The sequence below is a fragment of the Nesoenas mayeri genome (genome assembly GCF_963082525.1).
Source record: "Nesoenas mayeri genome assembly, chromosome: 2".
Classification (NCBI taxonomy): Eukaryota; Metazoa; Chordata; class Aves; order Columbiformes; family Columbidae; genus Nesoenas; species Nesoenas mayeri.
Genome location: NC_137543.1, coordinates 76,226,496 through 76,245,756, shown reverse-complemented (window position 1 = coordinate 76,245,756; position 19,261 = coordinate 76,226,496). Strand labels below are relative to the sequence as shown.

General features: G+C 36.9%; 1 protein-coding gene across 1 annotated transcript in view; it reads left to right on the top strand.

Moving 5' to 3' along the window:
• SEMA5A (semaphorin 5A) overlaps window positions 1–19,261 on the top strand; it is a gene marked incomplete at both ends in the record, with an annotated part of 321,097 nt that overhangs the window by 106,690 nt on the left and 195,146 nt on the right. The window contains 1 exon segment of the mRNA XM_080340350.1: window positions 18,460–18,559. Within this exon segment, the coding sequence (XP_080196476.1) occupies window positions 18,460–18,559 (100 nt within the window).

Here is a 19,261-nt window from a genome sequence, read left to right as displayed (position 1 = left end):
ATGTGTAACTTTTGGGTTTTTTTTTTTTTGTTCCAATGAATTAGGACTTATTGAATTTTAATTGAAAAAAGATTTGTTTCCATTTTTTCATAAAGTTAACGAAAATATTGTTGTGTTTTCTACAGAAACTATTTTTATTCTGGCATTTTAATGCTTTAATAAGATTAATGGTGCCAGCTGTTTCTTTCTCCAATACATTAGGGAATTAACTAAAGTGGTTATATTCTGTACCTGGAAACTCCAAACCATCAGTCTGTTCTGAAGGAGAGACCTTTATCTCTTGTTTATTGATGGACTAAATAGTATGATTTATTCTCATGCAATATCTGGTTTTCTTTGTGTTCCTGTTGTGTGTGCAATTTAGTTGTAAAAAAAGTTATTTTTATCTTAACACACATACACAAAGTTCCAAATTAAAGTAGCACAGTTAAAATTCTGGCACTTAACTTCTTACTTTCACAAACTAAGGGATTGCTGCATGTCTGTTTCTTTCACATATGCAACTGTAAAAGCAAATAATTGAGACTCACTACCAGAGCCACATGCTAGAGTTGATTGAAAATGTGTTGGTTCATGAGTCTGATTCAGCTATAATTTAGGAGAGTATCTTGCACTTAGCTTGGTCCTGCCTTTTAGATCATTATTGTTCTCTGACGTATTTAATTTTTAATGATGTCCTTCCAGTTCTAAGTTACTATGCTAAGGCTTTTTGGGGACAGAGACCTCCTCTGTCATCTTATTTCAGTTGCATCTTCTGATATAGGCAGAGATAGTGACACAGAATTTACTGAACAAAGCCAATTCCTTTTTGCTGTAAATATATGTGGGAGATACAACTATATAGAGGCATTTATTGTCAGATTGTTACTATGAGATTTAGTAATTTTTTCAGTGCAAGACTCCCTCTTGACCTTTGTGGTAAAAATATCATTAATCAGTAGGAATGCATGACAACTTAACTTTTATAAACTGACATCTTGAAAAAGTTTTCCTTCACTTAAAATATTCTGACAAGCCATAGTTCATGGTCACCACAATAACTGGTTGGGAATCATCAGTGACTCTTAGAAAGTACACACGGAAACATATTTGTAATGCAGTATACTGGGGTGTCAAACTCATTTTCACTAGGGACCATATAAGTCTCGTGGTTTCTTTCAAAAGGCTGATGAAATTTTAGGTCTGTATAAACGTAGGAGTAGTTTCTAAAAGTCCCTTTGAAGGCAACCATGAGGCAATTGTGGCCCCTGGTGAAAATGAGCTTGACACCCCTGGAGCATACAGTATGTGATAGCTGGGTAACATAACTAGTGTGGGCACACAGTAGTTGGCTCATAGCTGCAGGACTGCTTGTTAAGGGAAAACAGAAGATATGAGATCAAAAGAAAAGATGACTGAGAGGTTTGTCTTTGAAGCTATATATTAGGAACGGACTACTTGAGATCTCAAAGTATAAAAAAGATATGTATGTGAGGAGCTACATTGTCAATGAATCCTGCAGTAGGAGCTGGCAGGATTTGACCAGCCACCTTCCCAATTTCTCTGTTTTTCCTGTGACATTTATTGTCTTCATGTATGCTGATAGGAAAATGCCCTCTCTTTCTATTATTAGTGCTGCTAGACCAACACAGAGTCCTGAAATAAATTCTTAACATCTACGAAACTTTTCATTTGAATACTGCATTAATAGAGTATTCTGTAAAGTCAACTTATAATAATATTAGATCCACCAGAGCTAAATGCTGTGTGGGATGCTGAACATCAGCCAAGGCTGAGTGGTGGGTACTTTAAAGCTTGTAAACTCAGTACTAACTTTACAGAGATATCATCTCTTTTGTTTTATTTATAACTGACTAAAGCCCCTTTTTGTAGTTTCTGGTTGCCAAAATAGCAATGTACTTACTTGATTTGTCTTCCTTTGAGAAGCATGGTAGATGGAGTATAAACTATTAAATAAAACTAACAGAGTGAGAGTCTGGTGTAGCGTATGGATGAACGGCTGCAAAAGACTAATAAAAAGAAAAAGTAGTCCCCAGGAGTTGTCATGGTGAAATATGGAAAAGGAGTGTATCTCCTGAAAGAGCCTACTTTCTTTCCACTGCCCATCAAAAGCTGCTCACTTAGGTGATGATCCTATCAAGCTACCTTTTGTAAAGAGATATATACTATTTCTACCACTGATTTTTCTCTGCTAAATATTTTTTAGCTGAAAGGCTGATCTATCTCCTGATATCAAATGACAAGAATTTCACCCACCAGTTGGGAACCTTTACTCACGTACTTTGTTTGCTGGTGGAAAAGGAAAGTAAGTTGCAGAAGTGAGAGAGATTCATAGACTTTCAAAGGATTTTTGACATGATCTAAAAATCTCTTTCATTTTAGTTGTGTTATGCGCTGTAGTAATAATCACATTGTAATTTGTTTATCTGCATAATTAATGTTAGGAATGCATAATGTATCTTTTCTCTCTCCCAGAGGCTATATTAAAAAAGAAAGTCTACTGCAGTTCTGAAAATGTTTCCGCTCTGAAATCTGTTGTCTTAGGTCTTTCTAGACTAGACTAATGCATTTTTGTGTCTTCCTTGGAAGCTGGATATTTCAGTTACTCTTTATTTAAGGTTGGTAGGAACGATCACAGAGATCAGATTTATATAAAAGCAGACCTCTAAGTTGTGAGCTTGATTGTCAGGATCAGCCTGGTAGTGTGCAGTTCAGTGTTTTATGTGGTGGGAGTAACTGTGATGATGCAGGGTCCGTCTTTTAAGTTCCTTTCTCCTCAGGGAGGACTCTGCCTCCAGATGTGCAAAGCTGTGCTAGTCTTTTGAAATTCAGGCTTTAAAAACAGTAAAGTAAAAAAAAAATCTGTCTGCATATGTTACATACGTGTACTGAGGATTCAACAGCTGTGCTAGCATAAATCCAATAAGAGATGTTAGAGGCAAGAGGTTATGAATTGTGTGCAACTTCTAGAACTGAGTGTAAGTGACAAAATGGAGACACAGAGACTTGTAGTGAGATTATTTGTCCTTGCATACATTTCCATATGTTTACAATGTGTAAATAAGTATATTTCCTTGAAATAAATTAAGAGAGAAAAAGGCCTGAAATAAGCTGGACATAAAAGATAGAGACTTGCAGTTTTCAAATTTAGTAAATTTTATTTTATGTGGATATGCTTTTGTGTGCCTGCATGTATGAAATGTTAGATCTGTAAAGTGTATTAGGGTTTACTGATTGTCAGCTTTTTGAAAAGCACGCTCTCTTGATACAGTAGAGGGTTTTGTTTAACCTAAATAGTTAGAAAAGGCTTTGGGAACCAAATTTCCTTTGGGTAGGAACCATGAGGGGTAAATCATAGGCAAACAGTGTTTAGAAAAAATGAGATGCTTATGAGAAATGACGACTGTTTATCAGAGTTGAACTATGCTTACACAAAAAAAAAAAATCCCCAAAGGAAACCAGTTGAGCAGTGTAACATTTGTTTAAATATTTCCATAGGTTTCAAAGCACTTTGCCACCCACTCTACAGAACCTCTGTGGTAGATGGAACTGACATTTTATTACTGATTCAGAAAGAAGAAGAAAGTATAAAAGTAGTTACAGTGGCATCTTGTTTCTCCCCATATTTGCTGAACTTTGAAACCGTCAGACCTGTCAAAACTTGCACACCCAGCTGAAGATTCGTGCTGTAAACAGATCCCATACATGAGGTAGAACTGAAGGGGCCATGACAACTACTAAATGGTATGCGAGAGTAAGCTGGAAAAAAAATTGATCCAACTCCAATTTCAGGTGTGAAGTTATATGTATTGACTGTCCTGCAGTTTAACTGCATAAAGATGGATTTCTTAGGCTTTTCTATTAGAAATAAAGTGCAGTTGTGACCTTGACTTAATTGATGTTGAGCGTAGAGCTGAGATAATCTGCTTTGGGGCAAATCTCATTCTATGTTCCCATAAAGTAATCAGAATTTAAGTTTATGCTGTTTCAACAACAACAAAAAAATCAGTTGGCATAATTTTAGAAACTGTATTTAGTGATATTTTAAATACAGGCTGTGCTGCAAAGAAGTTATCTATTGAATAAACATGCTCAAAAATACCATGTCTCAATCCATAGAAGAAATGAACGTAAACCCTTCATTTCTACTTGTGGTTAACCAAAAGAGAAAAATAGCAAAGTTATTTTTTGATTCCTTGGTTCGGGAATCCTAAGAAATATATTTACTTAACCTTATTGTCTAACCATCACAGAATTCCCTTACTTTATGTTTGTCTAAGTAATATAGACTCAGTACATCGCTCTGCTTATTTTATCATGTGGTTTGTCTATGAAGTGCATGCACTTAACATGTGCCAAGAGGAAATAACTTGTGGGCTGAATGAAGAAGGATTCATGGTGTATGAACTTGTTTCTGTTTGCACTCTCTTCTCTTTCCCCTAATCTTGTTGCAAGCTACTGTTTAATAGTAGTCTATTAAGGTGCTCAGTTTTTGCTTTTCCTTTCCACTGGTTTTCAAAAATGCACTTTAAAGACCTCCTGCCAGCTTCAGCAGTGGGATTGAGGTGTATTGCTTTCAATCCTCTGTCTTCTTTTGGGTTTTGCTTTTAAATAAAGATGATTGATCAGTAAAGAAAAGTTGATTGATAGATATTGCAACTTTGGTTTGCCTAACAATAGGACTACGAGATTGCTTGCACTATGCTGCCATGAACCAGCCCTTCTTAAGGAGGAAAATAATTCTTCCATCAGGCTTTTTTTTTGTTGTTGTTGTTTTTTTGTTTTGTTTTTGTGTTTTTTTTTTTTTTGTTTTTGTTTTTGTCTTGTTTTGTTTTGTTTTGTTTGTTTTCCTTAATAATGAATCAGGTTTACCTTTACTTTCATACAGGAGACTAAGTGCCTGGTGAAGAATAGCAACTTTCAACTGCTTACAGTTAATTTTAAAAATTATAGCTTTGGAGATTGAAGGATACTATCCCCTTACTCTTTCCCTGAATCACCCACTTTCTTTGGTGTGCATCCCCATAAAAAGAAGATGGTGGCAATTGCAGTTACTGACCTACTGAACCTGGACAACTCTGTTTTCATACTTGATAGTGACCAAATTTCTGGAAAGATTCGTTCCATTGCCCGACAACTCTTTCTGTGAAAATTTTTTTCCTAATATCTAATCTAAATCTCCCCTGGCACAACTTGAGGTCCTTTCCTCTCGTCCTGTCGCTTGCTACTTCCAGAGATACTTTGAGTTTGACAGAATGTGTGGAAGTAGAGAAGTGCAGTTAGTGCTCCTTCAAAGCGATTTTTTTTTCACATGCTTTCTTTCCTGCCTCCCTTTTGCAGCACTGCTCATTTGCTATTGACAAGACTATATGATGCTAAATAGCAGCTTATTTTGTTTATGTAGCTGAGCATGGTAGAAACTTATTTGTTACATGGCAATTTGTCACATTCAGGTGAGATCACACTTTGACTTGCCATAAGCTTGTCTTTTCACTTACAGTGCTCACTTCAGGTTTTGTGCTGAAGGCTTTCTGGACAAAGAAATGTGGTTCTTCTCTACCATTTCTGAAAATTAGGAGCTCACCATTTTACAGCTAACTCTACAGTAAATCAGCTAATGTAGTTGTTAATAATGACAAATACCTGAAGTTTGACAGTGCTCTTTGGAACAAAGACAATTTCTACAAAGAGAAGTGCTATCCTGTTGTTTGTGAGTTATGGTTTTCTTTTCTTGCTTGTCGCTTTCTTTTTTGGCTTGGGGGTGTCTTTTTGTGATGGGGGAGTGGAGGGGGTGGGAAGTATGTTCCACTTTGAAGTCCTGATTTCAAGCTCTTACCAAGATTAGTGTCAGGCTTTACCCTGTATGCCCTTTGTGTTACAGTATCGCTTGTGGTGTTAGTCTTTGTATTTTTTGCATGCAACATCTAAAGTATTGCAAATATTTTATGAGGTATAGTCTTTGGCAGAATTGATAGAATCAAGAAATTGTATTATGCTTAAGCAATGTAAATAAAAAAAAGTTTAGTACGTTCATATGCCAACATAAGTAAAAATGCATTATTGCAGTCAGTTCTAGAAACAAGGTTTTGACAACTGAAGCGTAGATATTTCCCACAAAAATAGTGTGGCATTGTTATAACTGTCTGTAGGCACTTGACTATATGCTTCTGTTCCCTACAATAAATATATAAAAATTGAGCAGGTTTTTATATAAAACTCCATGTCGAGATCTAATACTGATTTCCCATAACCATACAACATGATGTCCTTCAAAAGGAATTCTGCAGCTGTTTGCCAAAGCCAGCATGTAAGTGTTAAAAAGTGAAAGGTTAAGACTCTCTGAAGAGAGGACATGACTAAGGATGTCCAGTATGTTGGGCAGTCCGTCCCTCACCATCACGTTCAGGGAGGCAGGCCGTGGCAGTGCAGGGGCCAGCGCTGGTAACTGGAAGCAGGAACTGCATTTAGTGGGAAGAGGGTGTGGGCTTTGTGTCGCGGTTGAGACGGACAAGCGACATGGACCAAATTCTTTCAAGATGAAAGTAATAGATGCCATTTATTGCTACAAGTGCATTTTTATACAATTCTGCCAGTTCATGTGTCTTTTCACTATTGGTTACAAGTTACAGCACTAACATCTCATTGGTTAAACTTGCTATCATCCATGTTATTCTTCTATCCCCTTCTCTCTCACGGGTACATCTCTCCTCTCTCCGGACACTCCTTTACTCCCATCCTCCTCAAGGGTAAATCTTAATATCTCAAGGCTGATCTCTACTCTCATATTTTCTGTCAAGGATTCCACAGACCCGCTGCAGTTTCCCACAGCTTTGTGCTGCCTGAGGTGCAAAGTTACTGGGTTTTGACCGGCAGAACCTCCCAAGGGCAGATGCAGTAAGTAGTATTTCAGTGCGTCAAAACACAGCTGAGTTTCGTGGGATAGTTTTCACAGTGCAGAAAAAGCCCTTGTAATAGTAGCGTGCTCATCTCTGCCTATAGTCCCGAATGAGTCTTAGCCTGACGTGTGGATCAGCTGATCTGCAAAGTTTATTTACAGTGTAAATTGGGTGAAAATCTCTCTTGGTTCATCCTTCTTCATTTACTGATTTTTTTTTTTCTTCTCAGAATTCTCACTCCATTCTCATAATTTCTTTTATTTTAGATCTCTTGCATTGATTAACTATCCTTTCCTCCCTCTTTTCTACTCTTAAATGATATGTTTCAATTTTGGGCCATTCCTCATATTTAGAGATTGGATTGAGACATCATATTAAAACTGGACTAATAATACCATTGCTGTTTACAGCAGGCTCCTTATACCTCCTTTTCTGGGCCATCTTGAATTAGTAGTTGATGCAAACGGGATAATAAAACAGAAGGAACAAAAATTTGGTGCAGGATAATAATTCCTGTGTTTCCCTGAGGTTTTTTCTCCCCCTCTGTTGTCTTCCTAGTTTATTTCCATCATTCTTGTGGCCTTTCCCTCTATGCTCTCTATCTAAATCTTGCATAGCATCGTATTTCCATAAATACACTGTCCCCTAGGCTTCTTTGTCTCTTGAAGCATGTGAACTTATCCTTACTGTTTTCTCAGTATGGTGGTGTTGGTCCAGAACATTCCCTGATTATTTTTTTTTTAAACTTTCTGGATCTTTGCCTCAGTGACTTTCATTAGCACTTCACTGCCTATGTTTTTAGGTTATAGACCTTCTTGTGCCTCCTTACCTGGACATCATCCCATCTCTACTTTTATCTGCTTCTAATCTGATGACAGGCTTCTGGTCATTTTTAATTGTGAAACTATTTTTTTTTTTTTAAATTGTGCAGTTTGTATGTGTTTTATGTTTCTGGCCTGGATGCCTCCTCATTTGCCTAAATATGTGTATGTACGTTTATACATAAGTATTTTGAGTTGAAGTGATACAACCTATAAACCATTTGATCATGTGTAGCCTGCTAGAGCAAGTTTGTTTTAATAGTTTCCAGTGATCCCTCCAATCTCTCTGCTTCCTGTCTAAGTTCTTTCTTCTAATGCATATTAAGGTATTTACTGATATATGGAAGACTCATCCTAGCTGTGAAATGCAATTGGGGTGACTCCTTGGTTGCCCTTTCAAGTACAACACCTGAGCTCTGCCTTGTCATTTTCCAGGTGCACCCCCTCTGGAAATCCTTTGCTGTTTGTTTTCTCCTCTAAGAATCCACAGCCCCTGTGCTCCTATCTGTTGTACAGCCAGGCATATATACAATTAAAGAACAGGGTTGCTAAATCTGCTTCTGGCAGCCTCAAAAACATGAAGTTTAATGATAACTAGGAGGAGAGCAGTTTCCCACAGCTGGGATAGTGGAGAATCTAAACAATGAGAGGGCAGATTGCAATCCCTACTGTGTTTTTACAACAGTGGGTTTGAGTTTATGTCAAGGTGATGTCATTCAGGCTGATACTTCTGAATATTCCATTACAAAATAATGAGAACAGATGTATTCGATGACTAAACGGAGTGAGAATGATAGTTGAATGCAATCTGAGAGTGGACAGACATGAGTCTATATTGCATTTAATTGGCTCATGGGGGAAAACCCAGAACTGAGCCCTCCAAACTCAAATGCTTCAGGTTTGGCTCTTCCCTTCTCTTTTTTTTTCCTTAATTTTTATTTGTTTCTTCATGGTATTCTGCTGGCACGATATTTTAATGGTTCATAATTTGAGCAATTAATGAAGATTGGTAGGCCTTTTGCTATAAAGCAGACTAGGATTTTGAAATCCTGTTTCAACTCTTTCTTGGCTTACTTAACAGTCACTTTACATTTGTTGTTCAAAATATGGTGAGGAAGATGAGGCAAATGAAAATTTTTAAGCACAATTCTTGACAACTTAAAATGTTAAGTGTACTTAGTTAATATTTTTAAAGACAATGCTATCCTCAAATGACTGATACTGAATAATTTAAAAATATAACATCAAGTCAGGAGGAAGGGTATGGTTAATGAGACCTCTTCCAGCTGGCTTGCGTAACTTTGCGAAGTAGGTTTTATTGTTGTGGTGTGGGTTTTTTTTGTTTGTTTGTTTGTTTTGTTTTGTTTGTTGTTGTTGTTGTTTTGCTTTCTGGAATGGTCTGGGGCTCTACTTTCATGCTGGTTTTGTGTATGAGAGAAAGACAACTAAAAGGGGCTGTAATTATATATCATGGCTGATGCCTTGTCACTGCATAATTTCTATGGAACTCACAAGTGATTTTGAGTGTATAAAAACTGGGCTCGTAGCACCGAAACCTCTTTCATCTAGGTGGGCGTTCAGTCATTTTTTCCTTGCACCTTCTTGTATTTGTATGCAATATGTGTGTTTGAACAATGAAGCATAAACAATTCTAAACCCTTGTTCAGAAAAATAAGAAATAACTAGTCATTGCAGCAGATGTTACTGTCTCTTCCCCGGGGGCACAGACAGTCAGAACCCAAATTCCCTTTAATTATCCTAGTAATAGACATGTGCACACACATCAGAATGCAGAAATATGTACTTCTAGCTGGGGAAGCTCTGGCAGGACAAAGAAAACAGGAATGCAGGCCGGATTTTAGAAGGTTAAGGTGGACTGTAGAAGCAGATTGGGGAATCAGGGCCAGGCAATTGCTGTGGCTGCGCCTGCCCTGCCTGGAGAGCAGCATCCAGATTGTGGGGGCAGCGACTTTGTGCCTAATGATAGAACCAATGAAATATGTCAGGAGTCAGGTAGAAGGAAGTAAGTTTACAGTAGGTGTAAGAAAAAAATTCAAGTTCACTCATTTGAAGTCAAGAGAGATATATTTTAAGTATACTGTATTTTCTGGTTTTCCCATTAGTAACTAATAAATTACTTGTAGCTTTGCCTCAGTACCTCTAAAATCGTTCTGTAGCCCTAATAGTTGTTTAAAAAACTGAGGCACAATAAGCAGGTGGTGAACTTTCTGGAAAATGTAAAGAGGTTTATGGTCTTTAGATTTGATTTATTACAAATAATTTAGAGTGGAGAGGATCTTGAGGAGCTGGCAGAGCTTCTAGTTAAGGCTAGAGCTATGTATTTATTTCTTGGCCTTTGCTGTTCTCTTTGTAAGGAAAGGCAAGCTTTAAGACTGTATTAGGTGATGTTGGATAGTGGAAGGAAGGCAGCTGACTTGCTTGTGATCTGAAGAGACCTCCAGAATACTGGATCTTGAAAGGGTGCAGTAGTTTTTAAGTTTGTTTTGTCTTTTTGTTGGTTTTGTGTTTTGGTTTGGTTTGGTTTGGTTTTTTCCTTATGTTTTGCTTTGTTTTTCATATGTTTGGGTTGAGTTGTTTTGTTTTCCCCCTTCCTATAAGCAAAGATGAGCTCTGCAGATGGAGATCTAATGTGTTTTCATGTTTCCAAAGGGGAACCAAATGTAGTGTGGTAAGACTTAAAAGAGGAATCTTTTAGTTTGTGGTTGCTGATCTAATCATGATGGGCAAAGTTCTAATTCTGTCTTTTCTTTTATAGAGAACTGGATTGCATTAGCTAAGCCTGCCTAAACAATTGCTTTTATTTTTTTCCTTGGTGGGAAGAAGTGGTGGTCTAGTTTCTTATATCTTCCTGGATCCCTGTTAGAAACTGAACAGTTCTTACTTCCTAATTACTGTCTAATTACCAGAATGCTTATATTTTTCAGTATATTTTCTAGATTTAAAAATATTAATTTTGATAATAAATATTTTTTAATTTGTGATTGTATTAAAAATTAGGGATTAGCTATTATAAACACATATTCTTATGTTTCCCAATTATGATGTCCACATACCCTTAATTCTGTGTTACTAAAGTTGGTAGCATACACAGCCCTGGTATAAATGTGTTCTGGATTGTAAGGGCTACATGCAATGTTTTCTTCATTAAAATGCAATATTGAGTATTGTAATGGACCTATCTGTCCTAATCCTTTCATTTTACAGAGGAGCTAGAAATGGTGTCAGCTGATGCCACCTTTGTGTTGTCAAACTAGTACTTTTCTCTGCATATGTTATATCCAGTCTGCTTCTGGTTTACTCCATTTAGTGTATTAGAGCCTTCTGGTAGCAAAGACTGTCAGATTTGTTACATCCATGACCCTCTTTAGCCTTGACATCTGGATATGAGGCATTGCACTGGGATTGATTTGGCTTTTAGATTTTTTTTTTTTTAGAACAGATTTGTCTCTTTCTGTAAGGTTTAAATGTTAGAGAGTTGCTTTTTTATTGTTTGTCCATTTGCTTAAGGTTCGTAATGAAGTAGTTAGTCCTTCCGCTATACTAAAAGTTACAGAAAAGGCATCTTTCTGGCTTCTAAGTAGCAGAGTGGATCTTCATGCTCAGATACTGAAATTAGTATAATTAGAATATTGTTTTTGCTGGGGTACTTCTAACCTTTAGAATGAGTCTTTTCTGTAAGATAAATGGAAAAATATTTGCTGTCCTTACTTTCTTTGTTAGGTGAGATTTTTGGTTTATGATTTTCTTGTCTTTGTTTGTCTTTCTCAGAAGAAATGACGTTTTTAATGGATAATGCATCCAACAGGAATATATCCATTGGGAAAAGCCCATTCTGGCCTATTATGCAGCAGTGCTAGGCTAGGTTGAGGAAGCATTAGGTCCAAAGTAAGTACAAATAGATAGAGGAAGCATTAGGTCCAAGGTAAGTACAAACATGTAAAGAATGACTTTAAGCCATTAAGTAATGTACAACAATATACATTAAGTAGAAATATGTCAAGAATGGCGTTACAAATATGTAAAGAATAACCTGCATTTATATGGGTTCAAACAATGTGTACCAGAAATAGAAGCACCATCGTTGCGGTGGAGCTTTACGGCACTGCAGCCCGAGGAGCGCATGATAGTGTGTTCAGGTGTAGCGTGTGTTTCTTTCCACTAGAGTGACAACCAGACAAGCCCTGATGCCTGAGTTAGAAGTCTGTTTGCAGATATATTTTCAGAAGTTCATCTGAGGAAAAAAACCCTATATCTATCTTATATTGTCACTTACGTGTTTGTAACTATAGCTGCTTTCTTCCTACTATTTGCTTATTAAAAAAAAAAAAAACAAAAACAACCTTATTCTCAGAATTATTTAAAACATGGAGTCATTGTATGTGAATGCTGAGCAACACAAGTCCTGGAAAAATAAGTGATGTCGTTGACAAACTAAGCCTCAGCCCATTTTGGATAAGCAGGGTGGATTGTGATTGTTTTCAGTGGTTCAGCTGTTCTTTGGCTGAACTATCATGATGGAGTCCTCTTTTTTTCTGTTGGAATCTGTGGAATAGTATTTGGATGTATTTTCTTTTTTATTTTCACTCGAGCTGTGAAACCTTTCTTTACATTTTCATCTGCAGTGAGCCAGTGACTTACCAGCAAGGGTGTGTTTAATGCATTTCTGTGAGCAGAGGATACAGCGAAAGAGCTAGAAAAGATTAAAGATTGGAAGTGTAAGAAAAAAACATATAGACAGAAGTGAATTGTAAAAGATGCAACATGGCACACCATCTTTCTTATCTTTTCTTTTTTTTCAACACAGAGCAATGCTTGTTTTCCTGAAGTTATTCTGACTGAATTTATTATTCATAGATATATTTATATTATAATGGGAATTTTAAAAGGATGACTTAACAATCACACAGAAATTACTGAAGAAAATCTTGGTTTTCTCAGTCATAGTTTTAAAATAGATGGGGACAATAGAGTCCAGAAGTGTCACAGTAGAGGGTTTACAAATATACATAACTGTGTCCTTTGAGAGCAAATGCTGTAAATAAATGCAAAACGGGATGCACTGAACAAGTGAACAGGTAGATCCCCTCTTGCCAGCCATGACACCTTGTTTAACAGATTTCCCTGGGGCTACTGAGGATGGCACCAGGGCAGCAGGTAGGATGGAATGGAGTCAACGTGGCACCTCACTGCAGAGACTTCTGACTTGTCTCACTGCATTTGACCAGGATAGTAATGTAACTTGAGTGTCACAGGATGGCAAGATCTGGGTTAGGTTAAAGTCGTCATACAGCTTCAGGAAGATGTGGATTATTGTATCATTCTTAGATTAGATACATTTCAATATAAAATAACTTTAGCATACAGTAGTATATTTTAATTTCCTTATGATAAGATTAGTGAATTAGTTGTACTGATGCCACCCAGAGACTCCTGTTAATATTGCATATCTGCTAGTTTTCAACTATGGTGGTGATTATTATTATTATTATTATTACTACTACTACTACTACTATTACTATTATTATTATAAACATATGCACAGTACCATCTTCTTGAATAAACTCTGTTAGCAAAATTATTATTATTATTATTATTATTATTATTATTATTACTACTACTACTACTACTACTACTATTATTATTATTTTGCTAACAGAGTTTATTCAAGAAGATAGTACTGTGCATATGTTTAAGTTTGTGCTCAAAAAGGACACCATGGCATGATTTGTCACACACATACATCATAAATGCTACTGAATTTTTTAATATCTATGCTAATTTTTTAAATGAAATCAGAGGTCTTTATTGTCTTGTAACTTTGTTATTTACCATTAAAGATCATTTCTGAATGAAATACATGCCACTGTATTCCTTATTAGTAATTTCTCAATTTATTTTACTGTTTACTGTAGCTCTACTTTAAAGGGCTGAGTAATGAAACTTTGAGTGTACTTTACTATTCTGTTTGCAAAGAACTGTAGAGCTCGGCCCTTGGCAAGTACTTGGACAATGTAAACCAAACAAGCTATGGCCTGGTGGGCAGTTACTAAATTTAAAATAAAACTGAGACAGATGTCTGGACTTTCATTTTTTTGTATTAGTATCTAACATTCTCTTGCCCAGCTTTGATTTCTTAACCCTTTTTGTCTTTAAAGCTCCTAAGGAGGCTCCTTTGTCCTTTCTTAGGAGCTGAGGGGACTTCAGTGCATTTGCTTTGCCCTAGGTTTATGTGTCATAGCAAGCTTTGTTTCTTATTAAATGTAAGCTATCAAAAAAACTCCTCCAAAACCTGGAACTCCCAGGAAAACCCATAGCATGTGATTCCCAGCATGTGAAAGATAGCTATAGTTTTCTTAGAATCCAGCTGTTTTGGGATCCATCTTTTAGTTCTGTGGGAAAGCATGCATTTTCTTTTGGGAATATTTTTGTGTTATAAGGCCTGCAGATTTCAGTCCTGTAATAGTAATAACAATATTAAAACAAAACCAAAACCAACCAACCAACCAAAAACACAAGTCTATTTTTGCTAAGGGTAAGTATCTATTGAATGTACCAAAGGGCTCCAGCATGCATTGAAGAGACCAGCTGTTGTCATGGCTGTGTGTATACCATGATATAGTTTTTCATGGACAGGTTTAAGTCTGAGACTGATGTCTGCAGAATGGTAAACATGCATACTTAGTTTTAAAAGTGAAAACAAAAAAAATCCAGGTTGAAGGTGTGTCTGAATAAATGTTTTCAGTATCAGGAATAAGAATAGAGAAGTCTCTAAAGGACCAGGTATTTTACTGTACTGCACCTGATCTGAGGGCAGAGAAAAGGGAGGGAAATTCTGGGAAGGAAGGGGTTAGAATGGGAAAGGGAAAGGATGTTGCTGTTTGTCACCGGTGATCATCAGGCAGTGCCATTAAGTTACAAATCAGCTGGCCAGCTTACTTAATTTACACATTTATTTATGGTACCGTTGTAATATACAAAATCTATAGCTGTGTTATTTTGTAAAGATTGACATGCTGCATTTATGTGAAAACTGTTAATTAAGTGAAATTATAATTGTATATTACTTCATCATGAGTTTTTAATTGAAAGAAAAATAATTTGTGGACTTGGATAGCTTGTTATGCAGTTTTGACTCCAAGGAGATAACCTGAAACAGAACGGAAAGGCCTTGTTTTACTTAAGGCATTTTTGCTAGATTTTGCTGTTTAGATGAAAATAAGTCTAATCATTCTATTGATTTAATTACATAAATAGTGTAACTCAAAGCAGAATTTCACCAATAAGCTTTTACTTTTACAGTTCACATGGGTGTTTGATTTGTTTGATTTTTTTTTTCTTGTGGAGGTTTTTTGTTTGTTTTCCCTTACAGAAGTGTCACAAAGTTTTAGTAGCTTTATCTCATGAAGGCTTATTCCTGTGTGATGCATGATGCCACTGTGACACATGTGAGATACAGTTTCAGAATGGTTGCTGAAAAAAGACCCTGTTCTAGCTGCCATTTGCTCTTCCTGGCCTTATTTTCCCCAAGCATGAACACTGCTGAACGCAACAGGTAGGGTAAAATAATTCATATTTTGGAGGGACAGAGGTGAATCAGATTTCAGAGAGATTTCTTAGTAAGTCCTCGTTCTCTTCTTGTTCTCTAGCCTGGGCTTATCTTACCCTGTGTGGCCCTTGCCCCTTTGCTTTAAACCTGAAAATGGTCCCAATCGCTTGCTGTACCTTGAGGCTTTATTGTGCCTCTCTGAGACAGCAGGACAAGAGGAAGAGATCCTTGGATCTCAGTCTTCCCTGTAGTCTTCTGGCACCACTATACCTCTGGGTACTGAAATGTCCCTGGCATACCCATGCCATGGGGAGCTACTGCTTTCCTTGTTTTACAGGAGACCAAGGGTCTTATTTGTTGCACCAACATGGAGCTGAAGTGATCCCATCCTCGACTACTTGCCTTGTCTCTCTTTCAGAGATGGCTGTTTCCACAGCAGCTCTGGCTTTCCATGTGTGCAGATCTGCTACTGAGCCAATGGCGTTTTCAGCTCTGCGTATTTGCTCACAACAATCCAAATTTGAATGTTAATACATTGATAGCCTGAGTTCTGCTTTGGCAGTTAAGGAGTGGACTCTGGGTGTGAGCACAGACAGATAGAGCCTAGGGAACCGTGGCTGCCATCTCAAAGAGTGTGAATTCCTGTATGTGCAAGGCAGAACTTCCCATGGCTTGCACAGCCATATGGGAGGGGAATGTACCTGCTGAGGGACTAAATCATGTCCTAGGTTGTCCTTTCAGCCCCTCTTGTGACTTCCGCCCACTGATTTGATTGGACTCCCAGCCTGGATGCTCTATTCTGTCTTTAAAACCCTGATTTTTTTTTTTTTTTCCATAGAATGTTTTTCTATGGTTTTATTAGTTATTCATCAGTATTATCGTTTTGTCTGAATTTCTGCTGCTTTATAAAGTGGTTTTACATCCATTTCTGTCCTGGTCACAGTGCTTGATACAAGGAAAAGTAGCCTGCCTCTCTGCATCTCTCAGAACTGGGAGCTGTTTCTGGCTGGGAGAGTATGTGTATGTGTATGTATTTTTTTTCTGTGAAGAAGAAGTGCGTATTCTGTGTCCATATGGGAAATGTCTGAGAAAATTTGTAGAGACTTTAGATATATTGGCTGATAGACCGCTAAACAGAATTTTATTTAGCTTTATTTTTCGTTTCCTCTTTTTCTCCAGTAAGTGAGATTCTTCAAGACTTACACGTGGATTTCCTCATCTTCATATACCACCTAATTTCTTAACTTTTTAGAACTTTGCAATTGATTGTTTCATACAAAATGCATGACTGAAAAGTTAAGGTTGCAAAATCAAGTACAAAAAAGTTAAGAAATGCCTCTTTTAGGCTTGACTGTGTAGCCTTACATATATAAATATAAATAGATAAATAAGTATATGTAAGGTTACACAGGCCTATAACATATATATATGTGTGTGTGTGTATTTTTTTGTCTCTTATATGGAATCCTACTAGGTTCTATGCACAGCATCAGCAGTAGTAGCTGAAGGCAGCTGTACTCATAGTTACCTAATATGCTCTCCCATCCTCTTTCCTGCCCAGTGTTCAGACTCTGATTTGAGAACCTATCCAGTACAGATTTAATCGACACTGAATTTAGCTGCAGGTTCTGCAGAACTTGTACAAACTTGCATTACAGGCCTGAAATTGCCCAGATGCATACAAGCCGTCATTAAAAATGAAGAAGTTTTATTTTTCTGACACCCAAGTGATTCTACTGCATGGTTCCATCTGTTTATCCAAGGAATATGATGCTACAGCTTCTGCACAGTGTGTTTAATGGTTCTCTGCAATGGCTTAACATGTTTTGACACAGAATAACAATTTTCTCCTGGGCCCTCTCCTTAGGAATGGATGACCTACTTGTGCTAAAACTTTAATATTTAAATTAGGAACAAATCATCCTGAAAAAGGGAACCAGACATGGATTATTTCAACCCAGACATTTGCAAATGGAAAAATATGCTCATGACTGAAGAAAGCTTAGAATGGATGTTGGCAACCTGAGCTTCAACCGGTGATACCAGTGTCAAAAGTTATACTGCCATAGCACTCTCAGGGGCGTTGGTGTTGGCTCTTTTCTAAGTGGTCATAGCCATGTGCTCACCTTCTTATTGACTATTTCACATCTATTATCTTCCAATAGACAGTTCCACAGCCCATTGTGCCATACATACATAGCCCTTTTCACCTTTCACATACTTTCCAGACCACTGCTTTGTGACTACAGTAAGAAAAGAAAACAAAACCAAAAAACAAAACATCCAAAAAAGCCAAACAAAAACAACCAAAAACCAACAACAAAATAAACAACAAACAAACAAACAACCCCCCTAAACAAGCAATTAGACAAAAGAAATGAAAGAAAATCATGCTGTGTTCCCAGAACATTTGTGTTCATGTAGCAACACTGTTGTATATCGAGCTAGTGATGTGAACGCAAAAATGACTGCTAATAATGCAAATGTTTAAGGATTTGGTGTGCAGTTGTTTATGTGTGTTAAACTTTGAAAGCAGGAATAGATTCATATTCTGAATATGAGTAATGCTCCTTGCTGATTTTCAGCAACTCACCCACTTGTCTGCCTCGTTTCATGTAGCACTAGATTGCTCTGAGAAAGGCAGGTTAAAATAATCCAAAGAGTTCACCTGAATGTCAGACATTTTCCTTTTTTCATCCCTTATGTCTCAACCTTTTTATTGTGAAAATGATGAAAAGTCAAAGTTGCTTGTTTTTCTTATTGTTTTCCACTTGATCTGATCCTTTTTTAAAGAACAAAGTAAAAAAACCCAAACCTCTACTCCTCAGCTGCTTCTGATGCATGGAAAATCAATCTGACTTTACTTGAGTATGTGTCAGTGAATTGCAGTTGTATTGTGGTGTTTTCTGCTTTACCTAAGGAGAAAAAATACATCTGGCTTATAAATCAGACCAAAATTTAAATACTTCATTCAAGCGTGTATTGGGTGATTATATATTTTACAGGCCTGTAGTGTAAATTATGTGGTATGGTGGTAAAAGTCTCTTATGTTTCGTTAGAGGACCATCGTGTGAAAACTTGCAGCTCAGAGTATGTGCAAATGTAATGTCAGCTACTTGATGTACTACAACTATGACATTTACAGTAACAGTTGTATTTCTTGATTTTTTTTTAGAAATTGCCCCTTGGTTACATGTCTTCAGAGCAGAAGATGCTGTGGACTTCTCACAGTTAACATTTGACCCAGGACAAAAAGAGCTTATTGCTGGAGCAAGGTGAGAAATCTGTTCTCTTTTCATGTTGTACCAAACTGGATTTTTCTTTGTTGACAATTAATATTGAGCCAAAATCTAACATCAGCTTGCTCTACTGTGACTGCCCTGCCTTCCAAACCCACTAAACTGAACATTGTATGTGTTTATTTCTCTTATGCCTGACCAAAGTTAAAAGACGCACTGCCTGCAATCAAGCATCCTAAATCTTCACAATAGTCTCATTTTTAAGAGAACTGTTCCTGGAGTATTCTCAAACTTTGGAAGCATACCTTAGAACAAACAGATGCTGCGTGACAATGTGACAGAAGTTGCCATAGCATAAAATTTGCCATGATCCTAATTTTGGCTACACAATACAGCTCTTTGTGCTTGGATGATTCTAATAATTATTCAGTACAATGCCAGGAATGATGTCTTAAAGACTGCAGAATTAGTGGTAAAGTCAGTGGTAATCACAATTTTTGCACAGCAGGACAGTACTTTGCAAGCTGTGATCAACAGTGACACTGTCTTAGGTGTCAACATTGAAGTAGTGAGAGTCCTTGAACAGCATTTTTTTTCTCAGTATATAAAGTATAGTAACACATTTGGTTGTCAAAAATTCAACTATTTAAACTTATTATTTAAATCTATCTTCTGAAGTTATTTTACTCTTGAATTAACAAAGTTCTAGTTACTTCATTTTTCTGTTAGATTTAGCAT